Source organism: Anolis sagrei, chromosome 5 (genome assembly GCF_037176765.1).
Source record: "Anolis sagrei isolate rAnoSag1 chromosome 5, rAnoSag1.mat, whole genome shotgun sequence".
Lineage (NCBI taxonomy): Eukaryota > Metazoa > Chordata > Lepidosauria > Squamata > Dactyloidae > Anolis > Anolis sagrei.
The window spans coordinates 104896392-104919739 of record NC_090025.1 but is presented as its reverse complement, the minus strand read 5'-3'; the positions used below and the strand labels follow the sequence as shown (position 1 = coordinate 104919739).

Here is a 23348-nt window from a genome sequence, read left to right as displayed (position 1 = left end):
TACTGAAATAGAAAATGACACATGAAATGTTTATCAATGCAGTCTGAAATTCAAAAGCCATTTTTATACATTCAGATAATTCAGATTCTTATTTTACAAAAGTCACAATTTATCATTACAGTGCATTATAAAATCACCAAATACATCATATCAAAACTTGTATAACATTAATTGACATGTTTAAAAACAAATTGCTATCATATTAAATATTTTGGTTCATATTTTTTATCCAGTTTTAAAATTAACCTATGGATTTGGCTGCAGTAGTATAAAGTGTGTAAGTGCACATATACCTATCACCTAACAGCAGATTTTTTGAGCGTTGTCTCAGCTAAATGGACGTTTACACAATCAGCTTGGCACAGTTTTGTAGCCCATTACACAGAGAAAGAAGCATGTGCATGTGCGTGTGTGTACTTAAAATAACAGCTCTGCATTACAATGAAAATGCCTCGGAGAAACAAATACTTTCAAAATACCATAAAATGACAGATCACATCCACATTCCATACATAGTATGTTAGGACAGTATTTTGTAAGTAAACTAAGACTGTAACTAAGGTTACAAGACAAAGCCCCACTGATTTTTACATTCTGGAAACAAATTTGTTATACAGTACATGGTTTTGTGCTACACAGTTTGTACTAATTTTAAATACTAAATTAGTACAAACATCAATGCTGACTCAAATAAAAAGTCAGGAAAACTACAGTAAAGTGAACATTAGTACTTTGCTTTAGAAATTTCTTGCATAGTAGTTCTGTTAGTCACAGTAACTTCATATCCATAGGCTGAGAGAAACTAGAGCCTCAAACAAGGTGTCTGCTCATATTGTGTGGAGTTAACTATGCCAAAAACATGTCAGCTTCCTCCTGACAATGTGCCCTCCTCCTTATTCTATGTAACTCAGAAATCCAGTCCAGGCCTCAACTCCGTGAAAAGAGTATAATTATTCCTTTTTAGTTTAAAATGAGAGATAGGAGGTTGGCAGATTGTAAGTCTATCACCCTAACGTAAGAGCCACTGGTGAAGGATGATGGGAGCTGCACTCCAACATCATCAGGTTATCTATACATTCCTCATAACTGACTTACATGGGAAATAAAACACTTGCATCTTGTAAACCCATACTTGCTCATTGTGGTTAGTGTCACAGTGGATTATGAAGGTCTGTCACCTTGGTCCTGAATAACCATAAGGAAACCGTAGCATCAAATTGTTATGGCCTGGCAAGACATGACCGGAGTAGTATTCAACCAGATTTCCAAGGCTCACAAACAGGGCATCTGCCTCCAGGTAAAACTTACAGCCCTATAGCAAGATGAAAACAAACACCTGAAGTTATTAACCAACTCAGGAACATCCTGGGATAATGAAACTAGAAACGAAGGCTGTTCAGACACACAACGCATAGGATATCAACTGTGATAAAACGGGCCCTCCACATTTGTGAGTTTGGCACACAGTTGATATCAACCACTCCTAAAGCCTGGGGGTGCTGCTGAGCCCTAGAACTCTCCCTCACCGGCCACCTCCAGAAGCAGATTGCTACGTGTGTCACAGGAGGGGGCCGGCAGTTTCCTCTTTGTGCTTCCCGGGTCTTTGGGAGACACAGCAAAAATGATCTCCCTTGCCAACAACTTCCCAAATCTTGCTGTTCAGGGGATTTTGGGAGGTGGCTGACCAGTCATCGCTGCTGATTTGTCTCCCTCCCCCCTAAGACCATGGCTTTGGGAGAGGCACAGCAATAGCAATCACTCTCAACAACCAAATATGGAAGCCAACCAACATGTAGATCTAAGATTGGCAACAGCCATTGCTGCTGTTCAGCTCTTTGCAGCTTCAAAGAGTGGGACCACGGCAATCTCAGTTTCCAACGCCCCTCCCCCAAGTCTGCTGGTCAAAAGATTATCAGGAGGGGTGGTTGGTGACCGAGGGCCCTACCAGACAGGCCCTATATCCCAGGATCTGATCTCAGGATTTTGTTTATCCCAGATTATCTGGCAGTGCGGACTCATATAATCCAGTTTAAAGGATCCTAGGATATAGGGCCCGTCTGGAAGGCCCCTGAGGTGACTGCTTCTCTGCAATCACCATGGCTTTGGGGGAGACACAGCAGCACTCCACCTTCACCTGTTGGTTCCTCAAAAAAGCCTTTCCCTGCACTCAGAGATGTTGTTTTTCCACTGTTGAGGGGTTTCTACACCACAAAACCCTGTGAATGAATGGTGACAACAGTTGCCTCCAGCTACACTCTAGATCAGGGGTCCTTAAAGTTTTTAAACAGAGGGCTAGGTCACAGTCCCTCAAACTGTTGAAGGGCCAGATTATAATTTGAAAAAAAATATATGAATGAATTCCTATGCACACTTGCCATATCTTATTTGTAGTACAAAAAACTCTTAAAACAATACAATAATTTAAATGAAGAACAATTTTAATAAATATAAACTTATTAGTATTTCAATGGGAAGTGTGGGCCTGCTTTTGGCTGATGAGATAGGGTTGTTGTTGTTGTTGTTGTTGTTGTTGTGTGTTTTCAAGTCATTTCAGACTTAGGTTGACCCTAAGCGAGGGCCGGGTAAATGACTTCGAAGGCCATATCCAGCCTTTGGGCCTTAGTTTGAGGACCCCTGCCCTAGATTGTTAACAACCCCATTATTTTGTTGCTGCTCAGATAAAATAATTTCTTCTCCCTATTTTACAAACAATTTAAATTTGAACTAGCAGACCAAGTTATAATCCAGTAAGGAAAACTGACTTAAAAGTAGATTGCATATTGTTTTATTCAACTACTGTAAATATTTATATCCTGCACTTTTACCCACCTGTTGAAAGATTCTGTAGTTTCTCACTTTTTCAATAGATCCATCCCATACAACTAATACCTTGAAAGAGGAAAATCAAATACAAGTTTTTACCCACATATCTTCCCAGTCAGTATAGTGTGAATGTAATAAAACATTAAAGTGCCATTTAAAAGAAATGGCAGCTGCATACTTGTAACCAAGTTGCAAATACCTTGGCTATTACCAGACTAGTTCTATCTAGTCAGCTCAGTAGCCAAAGCATATGTAGATAAATTCAAGCATAAGGCCTCTCGAGAGGCATGAGCCCCTACTGTGTATCTCTTTTGCTTCCTGTGATTTCATCATGACTGATAGTACAACATTATTAAAAGTGAAATGAACATGCTTGAAGAATTTCCATTTTATTTTCATGTCAGCAACCCACATCGTCTTTATAAGAAACTCCACTGTAAGTTAGTGTGTGCCACTGGCCAAGTAAAATGAAGATAAAAGAAGACAAACCTCAAAATATTGTGCTCAGCATTTAATTTTTAATGAGGTGTCCAGTGCACTTGAACAAACAATCTTTTTCAACATCTTGTACTATAAGTGTTCAGTGGAGGGAGGGCAGTAATAGAGAAAGCAATTTGTTATAAAATTCTATACCTTGTGAAACCCGAAAGCTGTTGGTTGAACAATTAATTTTATCATTATTTCAAGTATCTCGATATAAGATATTTGGGGAAATACCTACAGATGATTATTTATATTTAGACACACTGTATTAATCCCCCCCCCCCCCCAATAGCCTTTTACAAATATGTAGAATCTGACATTTCTATATGATTACCTTTCCAGTTTTTGTAGAGGAATTCCTAATGCAGAATAATCCATTTTTCACATGTCCTGTGGGATTTTCAGATCTGAACAACCTAAAATGGTATAAAAACACTAAATGGTCAACTTTGTGAAGTAGCAAACATCAAAACCCACCTTTGAAATCTTAACATTACTACTATACATGGCAACTGATTTTCCTCCTGTGGAGTCCCCGGTGGTGCAGTGGGTTAAACTCCTGTGCCGGCAGGACTGAAGGCCGACAGGTCGCAGGTTCGAATCCGGGGAGAGGCAGATGAGCTCCCTCTATCAGCTCCGGCTCCTCATGCAGGGACATGAGAGAAGCCTCCCACAAGGATGGTAAAAACATTAAAAAATCATCCAGGCATCCCCTGGGCAACATCCTTGCAGACAGCCAATTCTCTCACACCAGAAGCGACTTGAAGCTTCTCAAGTCGCTCCTGACATGACAAAAAAAAAATTCCCCCCTGCAGAAATGCCATTTATTTCAATGGTAGGATAAAAATACATGATTGACTGAATAAATAAAGACAAGAAATGATTTATTTTGAAGAAGGAAGGCAATGTACAGGTACAACAATGAAGCCAATATTAATTCTCATTGGGCCTAAGGTCACAAAAATTACACAAAGGTTTTACTTTCATGCTTTCAGCACCTTTTCATTGTAATTATTTAGTTACCCTTCAACGTCTGCTGAGCGCCAAGACTTCGCCCTTTGTCACTGTCCCTGGCATTCCTCAAACATTTTTATGACCCACTTTTCCAGGAAACGATAGGGACTACCCATATTCCAGCTAATGCCTATATACAAATACATTTACCTTTCAACTTCAAGGGATTCACAGGTATTCACAAATACAGAACTCGGTAACTCTACCTGCATGAAAAAAGAGTTTGTCAAATAAAATGATAACATAAGTGTAATAGTCCCATTTGTAGCAAAACTGATTTAATAAATATGAGTGGCCACATTCATCTGAAGAAGCCACATCAACACACATAAGGAAGCATGTTTCAAAATGGAAACTACATTACAGACTTGGAAAGAGCCTTGTAAGTCATCTGGTTCCATCAGCTGCCAGGCTGAAACAATTTTCCTACGGCAAATTCGAAGAAGAATTCCTCAATACCCTGTGTTATGGATCCTGCCTAAAACTGGGAACTATATTAAATTACCCATGTCTCCAGGTTGTTCTTGGCTATGATGTGAACTACTCTAAACTTGCACTGGAAAACTCTGGCAGGTAAGGTTGTGGCCAATAAAACTGTAAGCTACTGTACAATTTGGTTCCCTTTCCTGACCAACTCAATTCCTCACTATGGGCATGAGAATGCATACCCATCTCAGCTGTGCAGAACACAGGAAAGACAGCAGAAGACACAGCTCTGAATTTGCGTACAAATAGGCAATCTATTGACCACACAGCTGCATATCTCTACCATCACTATCAAAAAGCATCTAATCTGAAGTATACTTTCTCAATGGGTCTAACCTCTCACCCTTAAATAACAAAAACAATTATATTAATTGCCATAGAAGACCACCTAACATTTAACCCATAAACTCTAAGACCTACACTATCTGGCACTATCAGAAGAGGAATGAGCTGCCTTACTTTCTCATAGTCACCATCTGAATCTTCTCCAGATAATTTTAATTGTGAAGGTGAGGCTGGTTTCTCAAATGAAGAGTTTCGGAAACTTTGTCCATCTGGAGATGATCTCCTAGCAGACACAGAACATAAACTAACATTAGAAAATATGTTTTTGAAGCTCTGCTGTAAAACATTTGGAGAGCACAAAGTTGCCAATCCATGTCTTTAAAAATAGTTTTTATATTTATTACCAGTAATACAAGGGTTCTGGGCACTTTCAATAGCTGGAAAACACTTTGCCCTTTTTTATCAGTCTTCACCTGCAATGTGCAACAGATGTGTCATGTGTATGTTGAGTGTATTGTACTCTTAGTCCATACGTAGAATAACTTGCTGAAAGAGCTCCAACAGCTAAAGCAGCTTTTGAAAATTAAAACACATCTGAAGACTTCTCTCTTGCAGCAGGTGAATGTGCATGTTTTAATCGTGAATTTTAAACTCATGTCTTGTGTTCCCTATATTTTAATCTTTGTCCTGTGTATTTTAATATCCAGGCAGTCCCCAAGTTACAAACATCCAATTTACAAACAACTCATAATTACTAATGGAGGTGAGACAATAGGAAATATGAAAAATCTACCCCTCGGAAGGGAAATTAACTCCTAGAAGAGTTATCATGGGGAAAAGGTGTCTCAATTGAAGCTTTCTCACCAATCCTTGTTTCTACAACAAGCCATTTTTTTCAAAATCCAATTAGCACAGGGACAGTGAGGTGAAATCTGAACAGAGGCACAGACAAAACAAATACCACAGGAGTGTTCAGCCTTCCATATGCTATCCAAAGTGTGTGTGTGTGTATCTCTATCTATCTATCTATCTATCTATCTATCTATCTATCTATAGCTGGAGTTACACTCAAAAATGTACTTTTTCTGACTTACTTACAAATTCAACTTAAGGAATTTCTCACCATTAACCATGCTGCCTAAAATTTATTGGGCCTGAGGACACTAGGTTGTTAACCCCTGATAAAAGCAATACCACACAAATACTCTGCAGTGGATGAACCAGAAGATGAAGAGATTAGCAAACTGTTTCATGTAGATGATTGGACACAGCAGAGGGCAACTGGATATTTTTCACAAATTTTGTTAAAATCCCCTCAAATGCACTTTGCTAAATTAAACAATTAACAATGACAACCTCCTTCTGATAAATGTCTATTAATCATACCAATCAACTGACAAAAGGTTGAGTCAGGATCTCTACATGGACATCTCTACTGGAAGGGACTGTCCCAACCTTGACACAGAGAACCTTCCACCATGGCCACCTGTATCAGCTACAGAAATTAAGAACCTGGTTGCCCAACTACGATCAGGCAAGGCCCCAGGAGAAGATCTTATCCCAGCAGAGGCCATCAAGAACAACCTGGATTTCTGGACCCCCATCCTAGCCTCACTTTTTACATGTATTGACAACCATGGCCAAATTCCCAAGGATTGGGGGCTTGCAATCATTGTTCCCATCTATAAAAAGAAAGGGAAAAAGGATGATCCTGCGAACTATCGACCAATCAGCCTCCTTAACACTATCAGTAAGCTATATGCTAGACATCTCTAATGGAAACTCCAAAATTGGTTGGAACAAGAAAGCATATTAGCTGAGGAGCAAGCTGGATTCAGGAAAGGTCAATCCACCATAGATCAGTGCCTAGTGCTACAACATCTTGTGGAAAAATATTCCTCCCAAAACATAACCTCACTATATGCTGCTTTTATAGATTTAAACTGGAGAGTTCTACAATTGATCGCCGTCTATTATATCTAATACGCCAACTTCATGAAAAGACCACACACAAAGTAAGATGCAACCCACAGGGCCACCTCACTGAGGCTGTTGAAATAGGCAAGGGTGTCAAGCAAGGCTGCATTCTGGTCCCTTTGCTGTTCAACTTTTATATAAACTCCATAGTGGACCAGCTTCAAAACATGGACTTCCACCCCCCAAAGCTGGTGGGAAGACACATCTCCATCCTGCTTTATGCAGATGCTGCTGCTGTACTCTCTAGAACACCCGTTGGGCTCAAAAGAGCTTTGAGAGCATTAATACAACATTGCAACACAGATCAGCTCCAACTTAATTACAATAAAACTAAAATCATGGCTTTCGCTAATAGGCCCAGAACTTACTCTTGGAGCATAGATGGTCATAAAATTGAACAAGTCACATGCTTCAAATATCTAGGTGTAGGTGTAGTTCTCCAATCTAATGGTAGCAGAAGAGCTCAGAGAGATCAAGTAGCCAACACCGCAGAGAGGAGCTCAATTGCCATTCTTAAATATCTTAAGTCAAGAGGGGGCCACTTTACACCGGCAGCGCTCCAACTGTTTGAAGCTAAGTCATTAGCCCAACTCTTGTATGGGGCTCAACTGGGCCCCTTCCCCAGTTTTGCCCCATTAGAGCTGGTTCAGTCAAAGTTTCTGAGATCGGCCTTGCAGGTACCTAAATGTGTTTCTAATGCCACCCTGCAACTAGAGACGGACTTTATGAGGGTGGAGGCCAGGGTGTGGGTGGCCATACTCAATCTCTGGCTCAGACTATCCTGTGCACCCCTTGGTCTTGCCCCACTAACGATGGAGGATGACTTCCAATCCACATGGAAGCAGGTGGTAGCATCCAAAATCACCTCATTGGGATTTTCTCCAGGTCTGCTATTTGCTATGGATTACAATCAGGCCAAAGCACTTATTAAACAACGTATCACAGACTCAGAGCGCCAACTAGATCTGGCCTCGGTTCCAACCTTCCTTATCAATGAAGGCAGCAGATATCTTGCCTCCCCTATGGCATATTTAACAAACTTAGAGGTTCCTATTCATCGAAGGGCTTTCACCCTGGCTTGATGCCACGCTCTCCCATCAGCTGTACTCGAAGGCCGCTACCAGAAGATCCCTTTCCCAGAGAGACTTTGCCCCTGTGACTCGGGTCATGTAGAAACAATAGAACATGTGCTCCTTCAGTGCCCGTTCTACAGGGATATCCGTGCCAGGCTTATCTTACCTCTGATATACAAGCACCCAGGCCATTCAGGACAATTTTATACCTCCATGCTACTTGCAGATACTAATTCAGCTACAACCTACAATGTTGCAAAGTTCTGTGCAGCAGCATACAAAATCTGTCAGGGAATGACTAGTCCCAAAAGTTAACTGTGTGTCCAGTAATCTTTTTCCCTGAATCTACAATTTGGTGATGGATCTGTGCATTGTATGTTTTTACCCTGTTTCCCCCTCTGCTACCTCACCCACATTGTACCAAATGTATCAAACATACCAAGTTTGTATGAAAATGTGACTTCTATTTCCTGTGCTGGTCAATGACTGAAATAAATGATTTGATTTGAAACATTGTACGCAAGTAACAGTGCAAGTTATTTGTAAGAGTGCTACAGGCAACAGGCAATTTCAAGGCCAAGGGTCTGTAGGGAGGGTAAATTCTTTACCATCCCTTAACAGAAATAATATCAACATCCTATTTATTAATTCTGTTTTCCAACTTACTGTGGAGGAGAAGGCTTATCTGGTTTCGACACAGGCACAGATGATTTGTCCCGAGGCACTTGTGCGTTAGAAAGAACTTTGGATATCAATAGTCCAGAGTGATCTGGCTTCCTTGGTTCTTGTATGTGCACTGTATTTAGTGATAATTTTGGCTTGCTGCTTGGCAACGGAGGGGGGGATTTTGTAGAAAGTTTTAGGTCTTTAAGCTTCTCACACTCTTTGGTAGCAGGTAAGACATTGGCTTGTGGTTGACACACAGCAGGCGCAGAGCGGATTTCTGTAAAGGAGATGGGTTTTGGGGGCAAATGGATTGGAGGCACTGGTGGTCCCTGGCCACTTGCTTGCTGGCATGTTGAGTTGGCTCCCTTTTTATGCTCGGCTTGGTAATTAAAAGGAAATTCTCCTTTCACAGCAAGAAGAATGCTGGACCTAACACCAGGTGAGCTGTTTTTCAGAGCTGGTGGTGGAAACACAGCCACTCTGGATTTGCCAGAAAGTGAGCATGGCTTTGTTTGTGAATAGGAAGTTTTTTCCATCTGAGGAACTGGAGGGGGCGGGTATTTTGGTGGGAAGACTTTTTGATCTGTTAAAAAAAACGCAAACAATTTTTTAAAAAGTATCTCCTGTAGAAGATATGACAACATAAAAGGGAAGAGTAGAATAAATAGAAAGAGATGGTATCTGAAAGAGGAGGCAAATGCCCATTTTTGGTAGTAGCTATTTAGTATTCATGAAAGGACAGCTGAGGCTGCATCCCTGAATAATAGCTGTACCATATGTAATTCTGATTATCAGAGCAAATGTGATGATTGGCTGTTACATTAATATTTAAAATCTATTCAGAGGCCGACTAATCAATCAGTTTATCTCTATATTTCTGTATCTCTCTCCTTCTCTCTCACTCCTCCCACCTCCATCTTCATACCTTTTGGACATTCAAAAAAACCATCGAAGACTTTCTTTCAATAGAGACCTTTTCACTTGACAGCCAAGACTGATTTGGCAGAGGACTATAGCCTTCAGAATGCAGGAAATGATATACAGTTGGTCTTCCACAGTCATAGGTTTCACTTTTGCGGATTTGATTATTATGTTATCTCTAGGTCAGTGGTTCTCAACGTGTGGGTCCCCAGATGTTTTGGCCTTCAACTCTCAGAAATCCTAACAGCTGGTATACTGGCAGGGATTTCTGGGAGTTGTAGGCCAAAACACCTGGGGACCCACACATTGAGAACCACTGTTCTAGGTAATCCCGTGTGACTCTATGGTCAGCTTTTGCCATAGAGCCACACTGGAGAATAGAAAGATTCCTAAAAAGAGCATTTCTCCAGGTTGTTGATCTTCCAATGTGAATCTATTGCACTGGAGGACCTAGAGTAGTGGTTCTCAACTTGGAACCTGGGATCCCCAGATGGTTTTGGCCTACAATTCCCAGAAATCACGGCTAGTTTACCAGCTGTTAGGATTTCTGGGAGTTGAAGGCCAGAAACATCTGGGGACCCCAGGTTCCTAGTGAAGTATTCTCTTAGGACAAAATAATTGAGGGGGTTATTCATAGTATCCCCACTTTTTGTGGGGGTCCTGCACCCATAATCCAGCAAATATGAAGGACTGACTGTAATTAAAAAGAAGGACAGATAGACAGAGCTTGAGATTTTCAGGGAAAACTATGAATACCACTTAATTCGCAAATGGAAGACACTATCCATCCAAATAATGAAATCACATGATGCCCTGCTTCTTGGTTGGGCTCATATGAGAAAAAACACATTGAACCAACTGTTGAATGGTGAGTTGGAGAATAAAGTCTGATCTACTCTGTTTGGGACCAACAACAGGATTCAGGCCAATTAGTTTTCTTTTTTTAAAGGCAAACTGCAACCCAGGTGTTTTTCCCAGGCTTATGCAATCCTGGTCCCTGACCACCTTTGTTTTGGCAGAAAGGGATAATTTGGCACTCCTGGAAGTCTCAGTGTATGACAATCCACCTTTTAAATGGGTAACGGAGCTCCCATATACTGCTTTACATTGTAAAAATATTCTTTTTTTTCAAACCAGAATAAACCCCGCTATAAATATTTTTCTCATTAACCCATCAGGATACATCATCCAGTAACTTATTTTCACAAAACTTCTTGATTCATTTAGAACTTTGCACCATGCAAATATCCTTCTCAAATCACATTTCTGCAAACAATTTGGTTTTCAGGAAGATGTAATTTTTCCTACCTTCACATTTTGCACTGTCTAAATCATCTGGCTGTAAGTAATCATCATCTTCATCCTGGTCGTAATCTGAAAATGAATATAGCATGAAATGCATTTCTAGATTACTTGCCATGTGCCAATGACTCTTAAGAGAGCAGGAAACTTAATGCACATTTGTAAACATGAGGCCTTTCACAACACACAATTATAGAACTATGATTTCACCTTAATGGTTATGGATTAATGACAAGATATAGTTTAAAATTAGCACTTTTAGTTTAAGACAAGGTGCTGCCAGCAGCACATGCCTTATTTTAACCTGAAAGTGTTCTGCTTTGTCACTATACGAGGGCCTTAAAGTGAAGTCACAAACACCCCTTGAGATTTTGATTACTCAAATTACTGGATCAACAGAAGAATTTCTTCCAAAATATCTGAAGGCATAATTCATTGAGTGATGTCAAAAGAAGTAGGCAGAAAAGGACAGGAGATTCATGAAGTACAATATGGTCTAAATCCCACCCAAATAAATCAGACATGCCAATAGATGAAAATAGGAAAGGCTCTGAGTCCTGACAGATTGACAGCACAATCTTATAAGGCTTTACAGGATCTGTCAAGTGTGCCTTTTCTGCAAACAATGAATGATGCATTAAGGAATAAAATACCAAATTCCTGGAAACAGACCAGCATAATCTTAATTCCTAAGGAAAACGGAGACATGAAGAACCCAACAAATTATAGATCTATATTCTTACGGAATAATTGTTGCAAGGTTGCTGTGAGTTTTCTGAGCTATATGACCATGTTCCAGAAGAATTCTCTCCTGATATTTCGCCCACATCTATGGCAGGCATCCTCAGAGGTTGTGAGGTCTGTTGGAAACTAGGCAAGTGGGGTTTATATATCTGTGGAATCTCCGGGTTTATATTCTAGTTATTGTTATTTCACTTATTATTTTTCTCTATTTATTATTACATTTATTATTTTCCTCTATTATTGTTGTTATTATTATATTTACATTATTTTCCTCTATTATTATTTTTATTACATTTATTATTTTACTCTATTATTGTTATTATATTTATTACTTTTCTCTAGTATTTATATTACATTTATTCCTTTATTATTACTTGTATGGTGCAATAGACAAACACGAAATTATGTGAAATTGAATACTGGAATGGATCAGATTATGATTTTGGAAAGCAATGCTAATAGTGAAGGTATTGGTTATGGTTTGATATGTTTTTTAAAGGTCTTGCTGTATGTATTTTTTACTTCTGTTTTAAATGTGGTTTTAAGTGTATATTGTTAAGGCATCAAATGGCTGCATGGTTGTAAGCCAACTTGAGTCACTTTCGGGTTTGAGAAAGGCAGGATAGAAATATTGTAAATAAATAAATAATAATAAATTATTACATTTCCATTATTTTACTTTATTATTATTGGAAGGATACGTAAGCACATTTACATTGAAGGAGGTTAGAATAATGATCTAATCAGAGCTGGACAGTTATCTTAAATTACAGTTTTATGTAAATATTCAGAAACAGTTAACCTACTGTTGCCTCAATTAATGTAATTTTATTGGTATCTATTTTTATTTTGAAATTTACCAGTAGCTGCTACATTTCCCACCCTCAGCTTATACTCGAGTCAATATGTCTTCCCAGGTTTTTGTGGTAAAATTAGGTGCCTTGGCTTATATTCGGGTCAGTTTATAATAAAGTATATGTGGTATGTGATGAAACTAACAACTAAGGTAATACTCCATGCATCTCTAACAATGGAAAATGGCTGTGAGAACATATGCCACATTGTTGGTAGTTAAAAATGCCACAAAATTTGTTGTTGTTGTAATTTATACAACAGGGTCTTTCAAAATTATGTTCTTACCTGAACTCTCTATTGAATGTTGCGAGTAATGTATATTAACAGGTCGTTCTACTGAGCCATAGAAACTGTCAGCATCTGAACCAGAGTCACTAGGAACACAGAGAAAGGTTTCAGTTAGGACTTTGATCACTAGTTATGGAACTTGTAAGAATAGCCTATATACAGCCAGGCATGTAGCCAGGGGGGGGGGCTCGGGGGGCTTCAGCCCCCCCCCGAAATTTTCATGGTGGTTCGCGAAAAGGCCTTACTGGTGCATTATTTAAACTGTTATGTTTATTCATATCATGATCTGATCACCATACTCAATATATCCCATATGTATGGGGGTATTGGGGTAATGATACAAAAGGTTTGCTAGGCTAGACCCTCTTTCACTCAGACTCAGCCCCCCCCCCGAAACTCAGCCCCCCCCCGAAACCCCCCCTGAAAATTTTTTAGCCCCCCCCCGAAACGAAATCCTGGCTACGGGCCTGTATACAGCACTGAAACTTATTAGTCAGTCCCAACTAGAGAAATGGTCCGTCAACATTTATGTAAATCACACTGATTCACTTCTATTTGAACTAACCACAGAATTTAATCCAATAATTATAGATACATGAAGCATGCATAAAACAAGTTACCTCTGATGAGATGGAAAAAAATGGAATAGTTTTAAATAGGTAAATGCTTGTTTCAAACTCAACTGCCAGGCTGAGCTAAGTGTACACCCCAATTGCCCTAAATTTGATGGGAAATTGCTCAATGTGATATAAGGTAAAGGTTTCCCCTTGACATTAAATCTAGTCCTGTCCAACTCTGGGAGGGTGGTACTCATCTCAATTTCTAAAACAAAGAGCTGGTGTTGTCCGTAGACGCCTCCAAGGTCATGAGGCCAGCTTGACTGAATGGAGCACCATTACCTGCCCACAGAAGTGGTATTATTATTATTATTACTATTATTAAACTTTATTTGTACCCCGCTAGCATCTCCTGAAGGACTCGATGCGGCTTACAAAGGCCAAGGCCTCAACACAACAACAGCATAACAAAACAACTCAAAGCAAAATTAAAAACATAAAGCAGTAACAACAAAACATTGCACCATGACACAGTAAAAAATAGGGCCAGACTAAGTAATGGGTACAGAATTAAAAAGTGCTGGGTGTGACAGGTGGTATGTTGGATTTCAGGGCAAGTGCAATGTGCAGAGAATCTTAAAATTCTAATAAAGTGCTTCTGGGACATACTGCTGGAGTTTTCCTATTCCGGAAAGGCACATCAGAATAGCCAGGTCTTCAAGTTCTTCCTAAAGACTGCCAACGTGGGTGCTAGTCTGATGTCTTTGGGGAGGGTTCTGATGTCTTTGAGGAGGGTGGTACCTATTGATCTATTCACATTTGCATGTTTTCACACTGCTAGGTTAGCAGAAGCTGGGGCTAACAGCGGGAGCTCACTCTACTCCCCAGATTTGAACCGCTGACCTTTTGGTCAGCAAGTTCAACAGCTCAGCGGTTTAAACCACTGCACCACCAGGGGCCCCTAATGTGACATAGACAGCAGTAAAAGGAACTACCTGCATTACACCAGTAAGACATTGTAGGTGATTTTAATTCAATATGAGTAGTCATTATGATAAATAATAGAATATTATTTAAGATCAATTCGAACACATTTAAATTTCTTTTATACATAAACTTAATAATAATTAGTTTAATATAAATACATGGTTTCACTGGTTAATAATAAATCTGTTTTACATACATGAAGCTTATTTGCATATATTTTAAGAAGAGGAAAACAGTAAGTGATACACTTGAGTACTTTGCCAGTCTGGAAGGTGGACCCTGACCGAGTAGCACTTGCCTTCTCTTGCTGAATAGCAAGGCTTCAAAAGCAAGACAATATGTGTTGTGTGCAGCTGTACTTCAATGACTCACTTATTTGGAGGTTAACCATTAGCCCCGTGTGTATTCATCACAAGTTTTCACAATGATCAACATAATAGCATTTTGTTAATCTGGGTGCTATGCATAAAATTATGCGATCAATGGGGTGACAGATGTCACAGCCAGATCGCCCTCACATCCGATAAAACAATGCAGACACACAGGTGAAAGGAAAAGCAGCTCTTCAACTGAAGGACACAACAATTGTCCTGAAGTTAACTCACAGTATAATTATGCTATCAACAGAAAGAGACATTGTTGTTGATTGTCCTCTTGCAATTGAGGAGCCATGCAACTTAAAACCCCATGAGTTTCACACAGCTGGAAATGTCTTTACAAGGAACTGCTTCATGTTAGTCACAAGAATGAGAAGGGACAAGCCTTCATCAGCTTCTGCAGACCTTAAATCAGGAACTGCTTCTTTCTTTTCATGATAGAGATCTATTTCTCTTCTAAGTGAGGCCATCCAGTCCTGAAAGGAAATAACCAGGATTTATTTGTCAAAAAAGCAACATGTATTGTTGAAGGCTTTCACAGCTGGAATCACTGGGGTATTGTGTGGTTTCCGAGGTGTATGGCCCTGTTCTAGCAGCCTTTTTTTCTGACATTTCACCTGCATCTGTGGCTGGCATCTTCAGAGGATGTACGTTACATCTTCTGAAGGTGCAATGGGTTAAACCCTTGCGCTGTTGAACTGCTGACCTGAAGGTTAGCAGTTTAAGTCCGCAGGACAGGATGAGCGCTTACTGTTAGACCTAGCTCCTGCCAACCTAGCACTTCAAAAACATGCAAATGTGAGATCAACAGGTACCGTTTCAGCAGGGAAAAGGCAAAAAGGCAGTCATGCCGGCCACACGACCAAGAGGTGTCTACGGACAATGCAGGCTACTCAGCTTGGAAATAGAGAAGAGCACCTTCCCCTGCAAGGACGTTGCCCAGGGGACGCCTGGATGAATTGATCATTTATCATCCTTGTGGAAGGCTTCTCTCATGTCCCCACATGAGGAGCTGGAGCTGATAGAGGGAGCTCATCCGCCTTCCCGGATTCGAACCTGCGACCTGTCGGTCTTCAGTCCTGCCAGCACAGGGGTTTAACCCACTGTGCCACAGGGGGCTCCAGAAAGGAACTTCAAACTAAAACCAATAAACAAAACAATATAAGAACTTATAATAACAAAACAAAAGTTCTTATATTGTTTTGTTTATTGGTTTTAGTTTGGTTGTTTATTGGTCATTGTTCATATTTGGCATTGAATGTTTGCCATTTTTTTGTTGGAAACCACCCTGAGTCTCCTCGGGTAGACAGGGAGGGTTACAAATAAAGTATTATTATTGTTGTTGTTGTTGTTATTTTACTGACACAAAAGCACAGTATGTCACAGCAAACGAGATCTATATGCTGGATAATTATATTATTATTATTTTATTATTATTATAAAGGCTGATCATGCTTTTTCTTTTTCCTTTCCTTTCATTCTTTGCTACTAATTTGTTCAGATTTTACTATGTTTGCTAAATTACAAATATTTTGTTATTGTATTGCATTGTCAGATGGCTGATGGAGATGAGATAAATACAGCAAATACATCAAAAGAGATTAAGTCTGCTAACATAGCCACAGATTGATTCTACACATCCTCCAAGGAAGAATTAATCAGCTCTTCAAAATGCAAGCTATGATTTCATCGCAACTGATATGGCTTAAGCTCCAAACTGTTTTCAAATGCCATGTCCATTTAAATATGTTATTAGAATAATAAATATGCTTTTACCTTTCTTTCATCTTCAGAGGAGGCAGAAAAAAACCAGGTCCTATGCTTCTTGCTAATGTGCACCAACTTGAAAGGGAAAACATTATTTGATGTTGTCTCTTCTGCTGCCCGCATAACCCTGCAAAGTAATGACATTTTTTAAAACTTAAATTGTGTTATTTATAAAGATAGCAAAAGACAGTTTGATTGTTAAGTTTCAGGTCAAGCACCTGACTGTTAGATTCATGTCCATCCTGGTAAATTATAGATTTCAGATACTGTCTGCTATGCTTTTTAACACCCAAGCAGCTGGGAGAAGTCATCTTAGGAGCTGGGTGTCATCACTATCTCTCTTTTACAACTGATGCCAATGGTAGTACTGAATCATTGTGTGGATTCATTAAAGAACTGTGTGCAAATGAATAGACAGATCCGGAGAAGACAGAAATGTTGCTGGTCAGTAAGAAAACCAACCTAAGATTAGTATCACAGCCTGTTATGGATGGGGTTGCTCTCTCCCTCTTTACAAAAGATCGAGTTTGTAGCTCTTAGGACCCTTCCACACAGTTGTAAAACCCAGAATATCAAGGCAGAAAATTCCACAATATTTGCTTTGAACTGGGTTATCTGAGTCCACACTGCCATATATTCCAGTTCAAAGCAGATAATGTGGAATTTTATTCAACTGTGTGGAAAAGGCCTTAATTCCAATGCTACTACTGGAAGGTAAGGTTGATGCAGTGGCCAGAAGCCCCTTTGTCCAGCCTCACTATTTGGGGGAGGAGGGCAGATCTTACCAGAGTGGTTTATCCCTGACTTACCTCTTAATTAGACTACTGAAATGTGAGCTACCTTTGAAAACTATTCATAAGTTATAGGAAATGCAAAATGTCTGAAAGCAAGTTTGCATTTCAGAGACCATAGGACAGTAGCCTTCCAAAAACTACATTGTCTTCCAATTGTGTCTGGGCTCAATTGAAGCTGTTGATGCGGACCCAAGAAGCCCTAAACAACTTGGGGCCAAGATATCTGAAAGACTGCCTCTTCGTATATCTGTCAGAAATTTGAAATACCCAAATATTTCCCAACACCTCATGAATTTGGATATTGGGTACATTTGATAGGGCTTTCTCAGCTGTTTGGCATTTGGTGCTGTTTCAAAAGTGGACACCAGAATTATTTTGGAGTTCTTAAATAGTGTTTTAATTAGTTAAAAAGAATTTTTTAAATCTTTGTATTATTTTAACTGGCTTCTTTCTTGTTCATCTTCTTGAGAGAACTTGTTTGCTGGGAGGTGAGGCAGAAATGCTTTAAATAAATAACTTTAAATAAGGTGGAGACCTCAGGGAAAGTTTCGCAACCCCAATAATCTGCCTGTGGTAGCAGTGGAGAATATTGGACTAAGGTAAAAAAGACCAAAGTTCAAATATTTATTCTGTCAGGAAGTTAACTAGGTGACTTTGGCCCAGTCACTATTTCTTAGGCTCAGCTGTTAAACAGCATTTATCTAGGACAGGGTTCCTCAAACTAAGGCCTGGGGGTTGGATACAGCCCTCCAGGGTCATTTACACGGCCCTCGCTCAAGGGCAACCTAAGTCTGAAAACACTTGAAAGCACACAACAACAATCATATCTCATCAGCTAAAAGCATGCCCACACTTCCCATTGAAATGCTAGTAAGTTTATATTTGTTAAAATTGTTCATTTTAATTATTGCATTGTTTCTAAGTGGTTTTGCAACACAAATAAGATATGTGCAGTACGCATAGGAATTCATTAATTTTTTTTCTAATTATAATCCAGCCCTCCAACACTTTGAGGGACTGTGACCTGGCCCTCTGTTTAAAAAGTTTGAGGACCCCTGATATAGGATATCGTTGAAGAGGACCACCTATATACATTAGTACTCCATGGGGAAAATATAACCAATAACATACAAATAATGGAATTACCTCAAGTTTCACTCACCTGTTATAGCCCTTCAACGAAAAAGCACCCTGAGGAGATGAAGATGTACTACTCTTAAAGTAGTAAACACAGCCCTTGTGGATAATTACAAACCTAAGTGGCCCTGAAGGGCAATGGAGGGGGAGAAAAGAGGAGGGAAAAGGACATGAGAAAAGTTGACACGCATACACAAAAAGCTCTCAATGAAGACAAGAACTACAGCTCTAAAACATTCCTAAATGTCTATGATCAGAGATGACAGCAGTCCGTGGCATTCCAAATACTTTAAAACATATGCCATAATATGTAGACCAGTGGTTCTCAACCTGGGGGTTGGGACCCCTGGAGGGGTCACAAAGGTGTGTCAGAGGGGTCACTAAAGACCACCAGAAAACACAGTATCGGGTACTTGTGCCAAATTTGGTCAGGTGAATGAAAATACATCCTGCATATGAGATATTTACATTACACTAGAGAACCTAGAGACTGCTAAAGAAAACATATTTCTACGTACTCCAATGCAAGTCTGGTCAATGTCCAGCAGAGGCTGAGTGCAGAGTTGTGCTAGAGCAGGAATGGGCAAACTTTCTAACTTGGGGGCTGCATGGCGGGCCGGAGGAGGGTGGGTGGGCCGAGAAGGAAGGGGTTCTCCCCAAGTCCCCTCCCTGCCCTTTCCTCCCCTTCCTCTTCTCTTTCAAGGCAGAAAGTGAAGGAAAGACAGGAAATGTTTGGATCCCAAAAGGTTTGGCCTTGGTCAGAATGAGATGGTGGACAAAAGGGTGGAAGGGAAGAAAGAATGGAAGGAGAAAGAGGAAGAGAAGAAAGGGAGGGAGGGAGGGGGGGAAGAGGGAAGGAAGGACGAAAAGGTGGAAGGGAAGGAACGATGGAAGAAGAAAGAGGGAGGTGAAAAAGAGGGAGGGAGGGAAGGAGGGAGGAAAGAGGAAAGGAAGGAAGGAAGGAAGGATGAACGGGGGAAGGGAAGGAAGGATGGAAGGTGAAAGAGGGAGGTAAGAAAGGGAGGGAGATGGAGGAAATAGAGAAGGAAGGAAAGACAAAAGGGTGGAAGGGAAGAAAGAATGGGAGGAGAAAGAGGGAGAGAAGAAAGGGAGGGAAGGAAGGACGAAAGGGTGGAAGGGAACGAAGGATGGAAGGAGAAAGAGAGGGAAAGAAGGGAAGGAGGAAGGGAAGAGGGAAGGAAGGACCCAAGGGTGGAAGGGAAGGAAGTATGGAAAGAGAAATAGGAAGGTACGAAAGGGAGGGAAGGAGGGAGGAAAGAGGGAGGGAGGGAGGGAGGGAGGGAGGGAGGGAGGGAGGGAGGGAAGGAAGGAAGGAAGGAAGGAAGGAAGGAAGGAAGGAAGGGGGAAAGGGAAGGAAGGGTGGAAGGAGAAAGGGGGAGGTAAGAAAGGGAGGGAGAGAAAGAGGGAGAGAGGAAAGAGAGAAGGAAGGAAAGATAAAAGAGTGGAAGGGAAGGGAGGATGGAAGGAGACTGACAGGGGAGGGAAGGAGGGGAGGAGGGCAGAAAGAGAGAAAGGATAGGATGGTGAGAGTGAGGAGGGCCTGAGCAAAGAGCCAAAGGGACCATATCCAGCTAGAGAAACTAGAAATTCCTCAAAAAGTTTTTTAAAAATTATTTTTTTTTAAGAATTTGTGTTTTTTCCACTTTTATGGGGGACCTATGCTCCTAACCCTAGTGGATTTGGAGTGATTATTATAATGGTTTATCTACAGCTCAGAATGACCTGTGGCAAATTATTATGCTTCTTCCCAACTCACACTTTAAGAGCTGGAACTGTGTTCCTCCTTTTTTGTGCAGGTATCCCGACTTGGTGACACCTCCAGGCATGGTCAGTAGGTTCTGCGACCCAATAGCCTTCATTGGGACAGACAAAAATGTCTCTTCTTCTAATGTCATTGTTCTGAAATTTAAAAGAAACATTTCATATCAGAGAGATAATTTCATTAATGTGTAAAATCTGCTTATTGGCAATGTCTTGTCTAATAAGGAAGAGGAAATAGTCTTGATATAGATACAGCTAACAATATCAATTATCAGCTTTACACACTCCTATAACACACCGTGCAAGGGACTGTCTCTAAAGACTGCCTGGAAATTCGCAAAATCAGATACTGCAAATACATCTTTACAGTTTAAAGTCCTCTGCTGCTAAATTCAAAGTGCATGTGGCTCTTCGATATCAGGATGAATGTGTTTGCTTTGGCTTGACTTCAGAAAACCTTCTGTTAGTGCTCCCACCATCTCAAGTGAAATGTGTGCTTAAAGAGGAAGGAGGCTTGAGCAGTGGAACCTGACAACCTGACAAGTGGAACTTACCATGCTAATATATTCCTGACTTAGATTATTTCTTTATGCTTTGGGCGTATTGAGTGCTTGTGCCAAGTTTGGTCCAGATCCATCATTGTTTGAATTCACAGTGCTGTCTGGATGTAGGTGAACTACAACTCCCAAACTCAAGGTCAGTGCCCACCAAACCCTTCCAGTATTTTCTGTTGGTCATGGGAGTTCTACGTGTGGTGGAGGCTCCTTCTTTGGAAGCTATTAAACAGAGGCTAGATGGCCATCTGTCAGGGATGCTTTGAATGTGATTTTCCTGCTTCTAGGCAGGGGGTTGGACTGGATGGGCCATGAGTTCCCCTCCAACTCTATGATTCTATGATTCAATTCCATCGTTGATGGAGTTCAGAATGCTCTTTGATTATAGGTGAACTATAAATCCCAGCAACTACAACTCCCAAGTGACAAAATCATAATTTTTGAGTGATGGTCACTCCTTGTGTTGTGAGACGTTTTGTTGCCAAATTTGGTGTGATTTCGTTCATTGGTTCTTTTGTTTTTAAGGTACTCATTATGCACAGAGCATTTATATATAGATAGACTAGCTGTCCCCTGCCACGCGTTGCTGTGGCCCAGTCTGGTGATCTGGAAAATAAAGTAATGTGAAAGTGTTGGTTTCTAATATATGTAATTTCTTTCTGCTTGTGGGTAAACAGTATTTCTTGCTTTTTTTTGTCAATGTTGATGTGGAGATTGTCTGGTTTGCCTACTCGGGAACATGCAACGTATCATTGTCCTTCTTTAGGGGTTCCTTTCAAATCTTTGATACTGCATCTATCATATACATATGTGTGTGTCTGTGAGAATGGCTGGATGGCTCTTTGTCAGGAGGGCTTTATGTTTTCTTGCCCTGGTGAAGGGAGTTGGACTGGATGGTCTTAAGGCAGCATTTGTCAACCTGCGGTTTGGGACCTGGGGGGGGGGGGTTGCGAGGGGGTGTCAGAAGGGTTGCCAAAGACCACCAGAAAACACAGTAGTTTCTGTTGGTCATGAGGGTTCTGTATTGGAAGTTTGCCCCAATTATGTCGTTGGTGGGGTTCAGAATGCTCCTTAATTGTAGGTGAACTATAAATCCCATTAACGACAACTCCCAAATGTATAGGTATATAGGTAGATAGATAGATAGGTAGATAGATAGATAGATTATACAGCTGCGTGGGAGGGGCCTGGGTCTGTGGGTGAGCTCCAAGATCTGTGTTCTGAGCCCACCTGCAGAGACCGGCGGCCAATAGCAGCCGAGGAGCGTCACTTCCGGGGAGGCCTCTCTTCCTTTGGAAGTCCCCGAAACCCCCGTCCTTGCTGAGCTCCGGGGCTCGACTGGGAATGTCCCCCAGAGCGAGAAACGGAGAAGAGACGGAAACGGAACCGAAAATCACTTCCCCTGCCCTCGGGGCCTCCCATGCAGTTTGAGCGAGCCACAAGAACTCGGGCGAAACATCCCAGCTGCAAACCCCAGGACTCCATCCACGCATGCGCACACTTCGGCCCTTCAGGAGTTTTGGACTTCAACTCCCAGAAACCCCCACCAGTTAACTACGTGTTAGGAATTGTGGGAGTTGGAGTCCAAAACTCCTAGAGGGCCGAAGTTTGCCCCTGCCTACTAGGCAGTTCAAGGGGAAGCATGGCGCTGCGGCACTGAATGCCCTCGGAAGGAAAAGAGGAGCTTCCCAGGCGCCAAGGCAAGCCCTGCCCTGCCTGTCATCGCCTCTCACCTCAGTGCGCGTCCGGCCATCGTGCCAGGGAGGCCCCCGCATCCTCCTCGAGCCGCCGCTTCTCTTCCTTCTCTCACGCGCCACCACTTCCTCCTCCTTCGGCCAGGCCTGCTTTGGCCACGCCTCTCCTGTGGCGGGAAACGCCTCCTCAAGGGAAAGGCAGCCAATCAGAAAGCCCGTAGAGGCCCCCCTTCCCATCCTGTCCCAGGCAAAGGATCATGGCACAAGAGGGAAGGGAAACCCCAAGAGCTGCCAATTGCTTCAGGCAAGAAGGGGAATCCCAGAGTTGGAAAAGACCTGAAGGGCCATCTACTTCAACCCTGAATCCCACTGGAGCATTGCAACACACCCAAATACCTGGGAGTCACTTTGCACCGTGCTCTGACCTACAAGAAGCACTGCCTGAACATCAAGCAAAAAGTCGGCGCTAGAAACAACATCATACGAAAGCTGACTGGCACAACCTGGGGATCACAACCAGACACAGTGAAGACATCTGCCCTTGTGCTGTGCTGTTCTGCTGCTGAGTACGCATGCCCAGTGTGGAACACATCTCACCACACTAAAACAGTGGATGTGGCTCTTAATGAGACATGCCGCATTATCACGGGGTGTCTGCGCCCTACACCACTGGAGAAATTACACTGCTTAGCCAGTATTGCACTACCTGACATCTGCCGGGAAGTAGCAGCCAATAGTGAAAGGACCAAGGCAGAGACATCTCCAGCTCATCCCCTGTTTGG

At 41.4% G+C, this 23348-nt stretch overlaps 1 protein-coding gene across 1 annotated transcript; it reads right to left on the bottom strand.

Moving 5' to 3' along the window:
* Positions 1 to 44: 44 nt before the first annotated feature.
* SH3BP2 (SH3 domain binding protein 2) lies at positions 45 to 22733 on the bottom strand. Its single transcript, XM_060778037.2, has 13 exons — positions 22606 to 22733; positions 20314 to 20456; positions 18562 to 18664; positions 16615 to 16732; positions 15244 to 15314; positions 12915 to 13003; positions 11037 to 11102; positions 8808 to 9390; positions 5266 to 5374; positions 4471 to 4526; positions 3641 to 3722; positions 2830 to 2889; positions 45 to 1312 (listed from the first exon to the last, which is right to left on the bottom strand). Exons 1-13 carry the CDS (start codon positions 22623 to 22625, stop codon positions 1175 to 1177), a joined length of 1638 nt encoding a protein of 545 aa, XP_060634020.2. The 5' UTR covers positions 22626 to 22733; the 3' UTR covers positions 45 to 1174.
* Positions 22734 to 23348: the final 615 nt, after the last annotated feature.

Excerpts from the sequence above, each read along its gene's own strand:
- SH3BP2 (XM_060778037.2), bottom strand. The coding sequence starts at position 22,625 with ATGGCCGGACGCGCACTGAG. Across the intron at positions 20,457-22,605 it reads ATGGCCGGACGCGCACTGAG|AACAATGACATTAGAAGAAG; the intron begins GTGAGAGGCGAT and ends TTTAAATTTCAG. Across the intron at positions 18,665-20,313 it reads ACAGTTCCAGCTCTTAAAGT|GGCCACTTAGGTTTGTAATT; the intron begins GTGAGTTGGGAA and ends ATTGCCCTTCAG.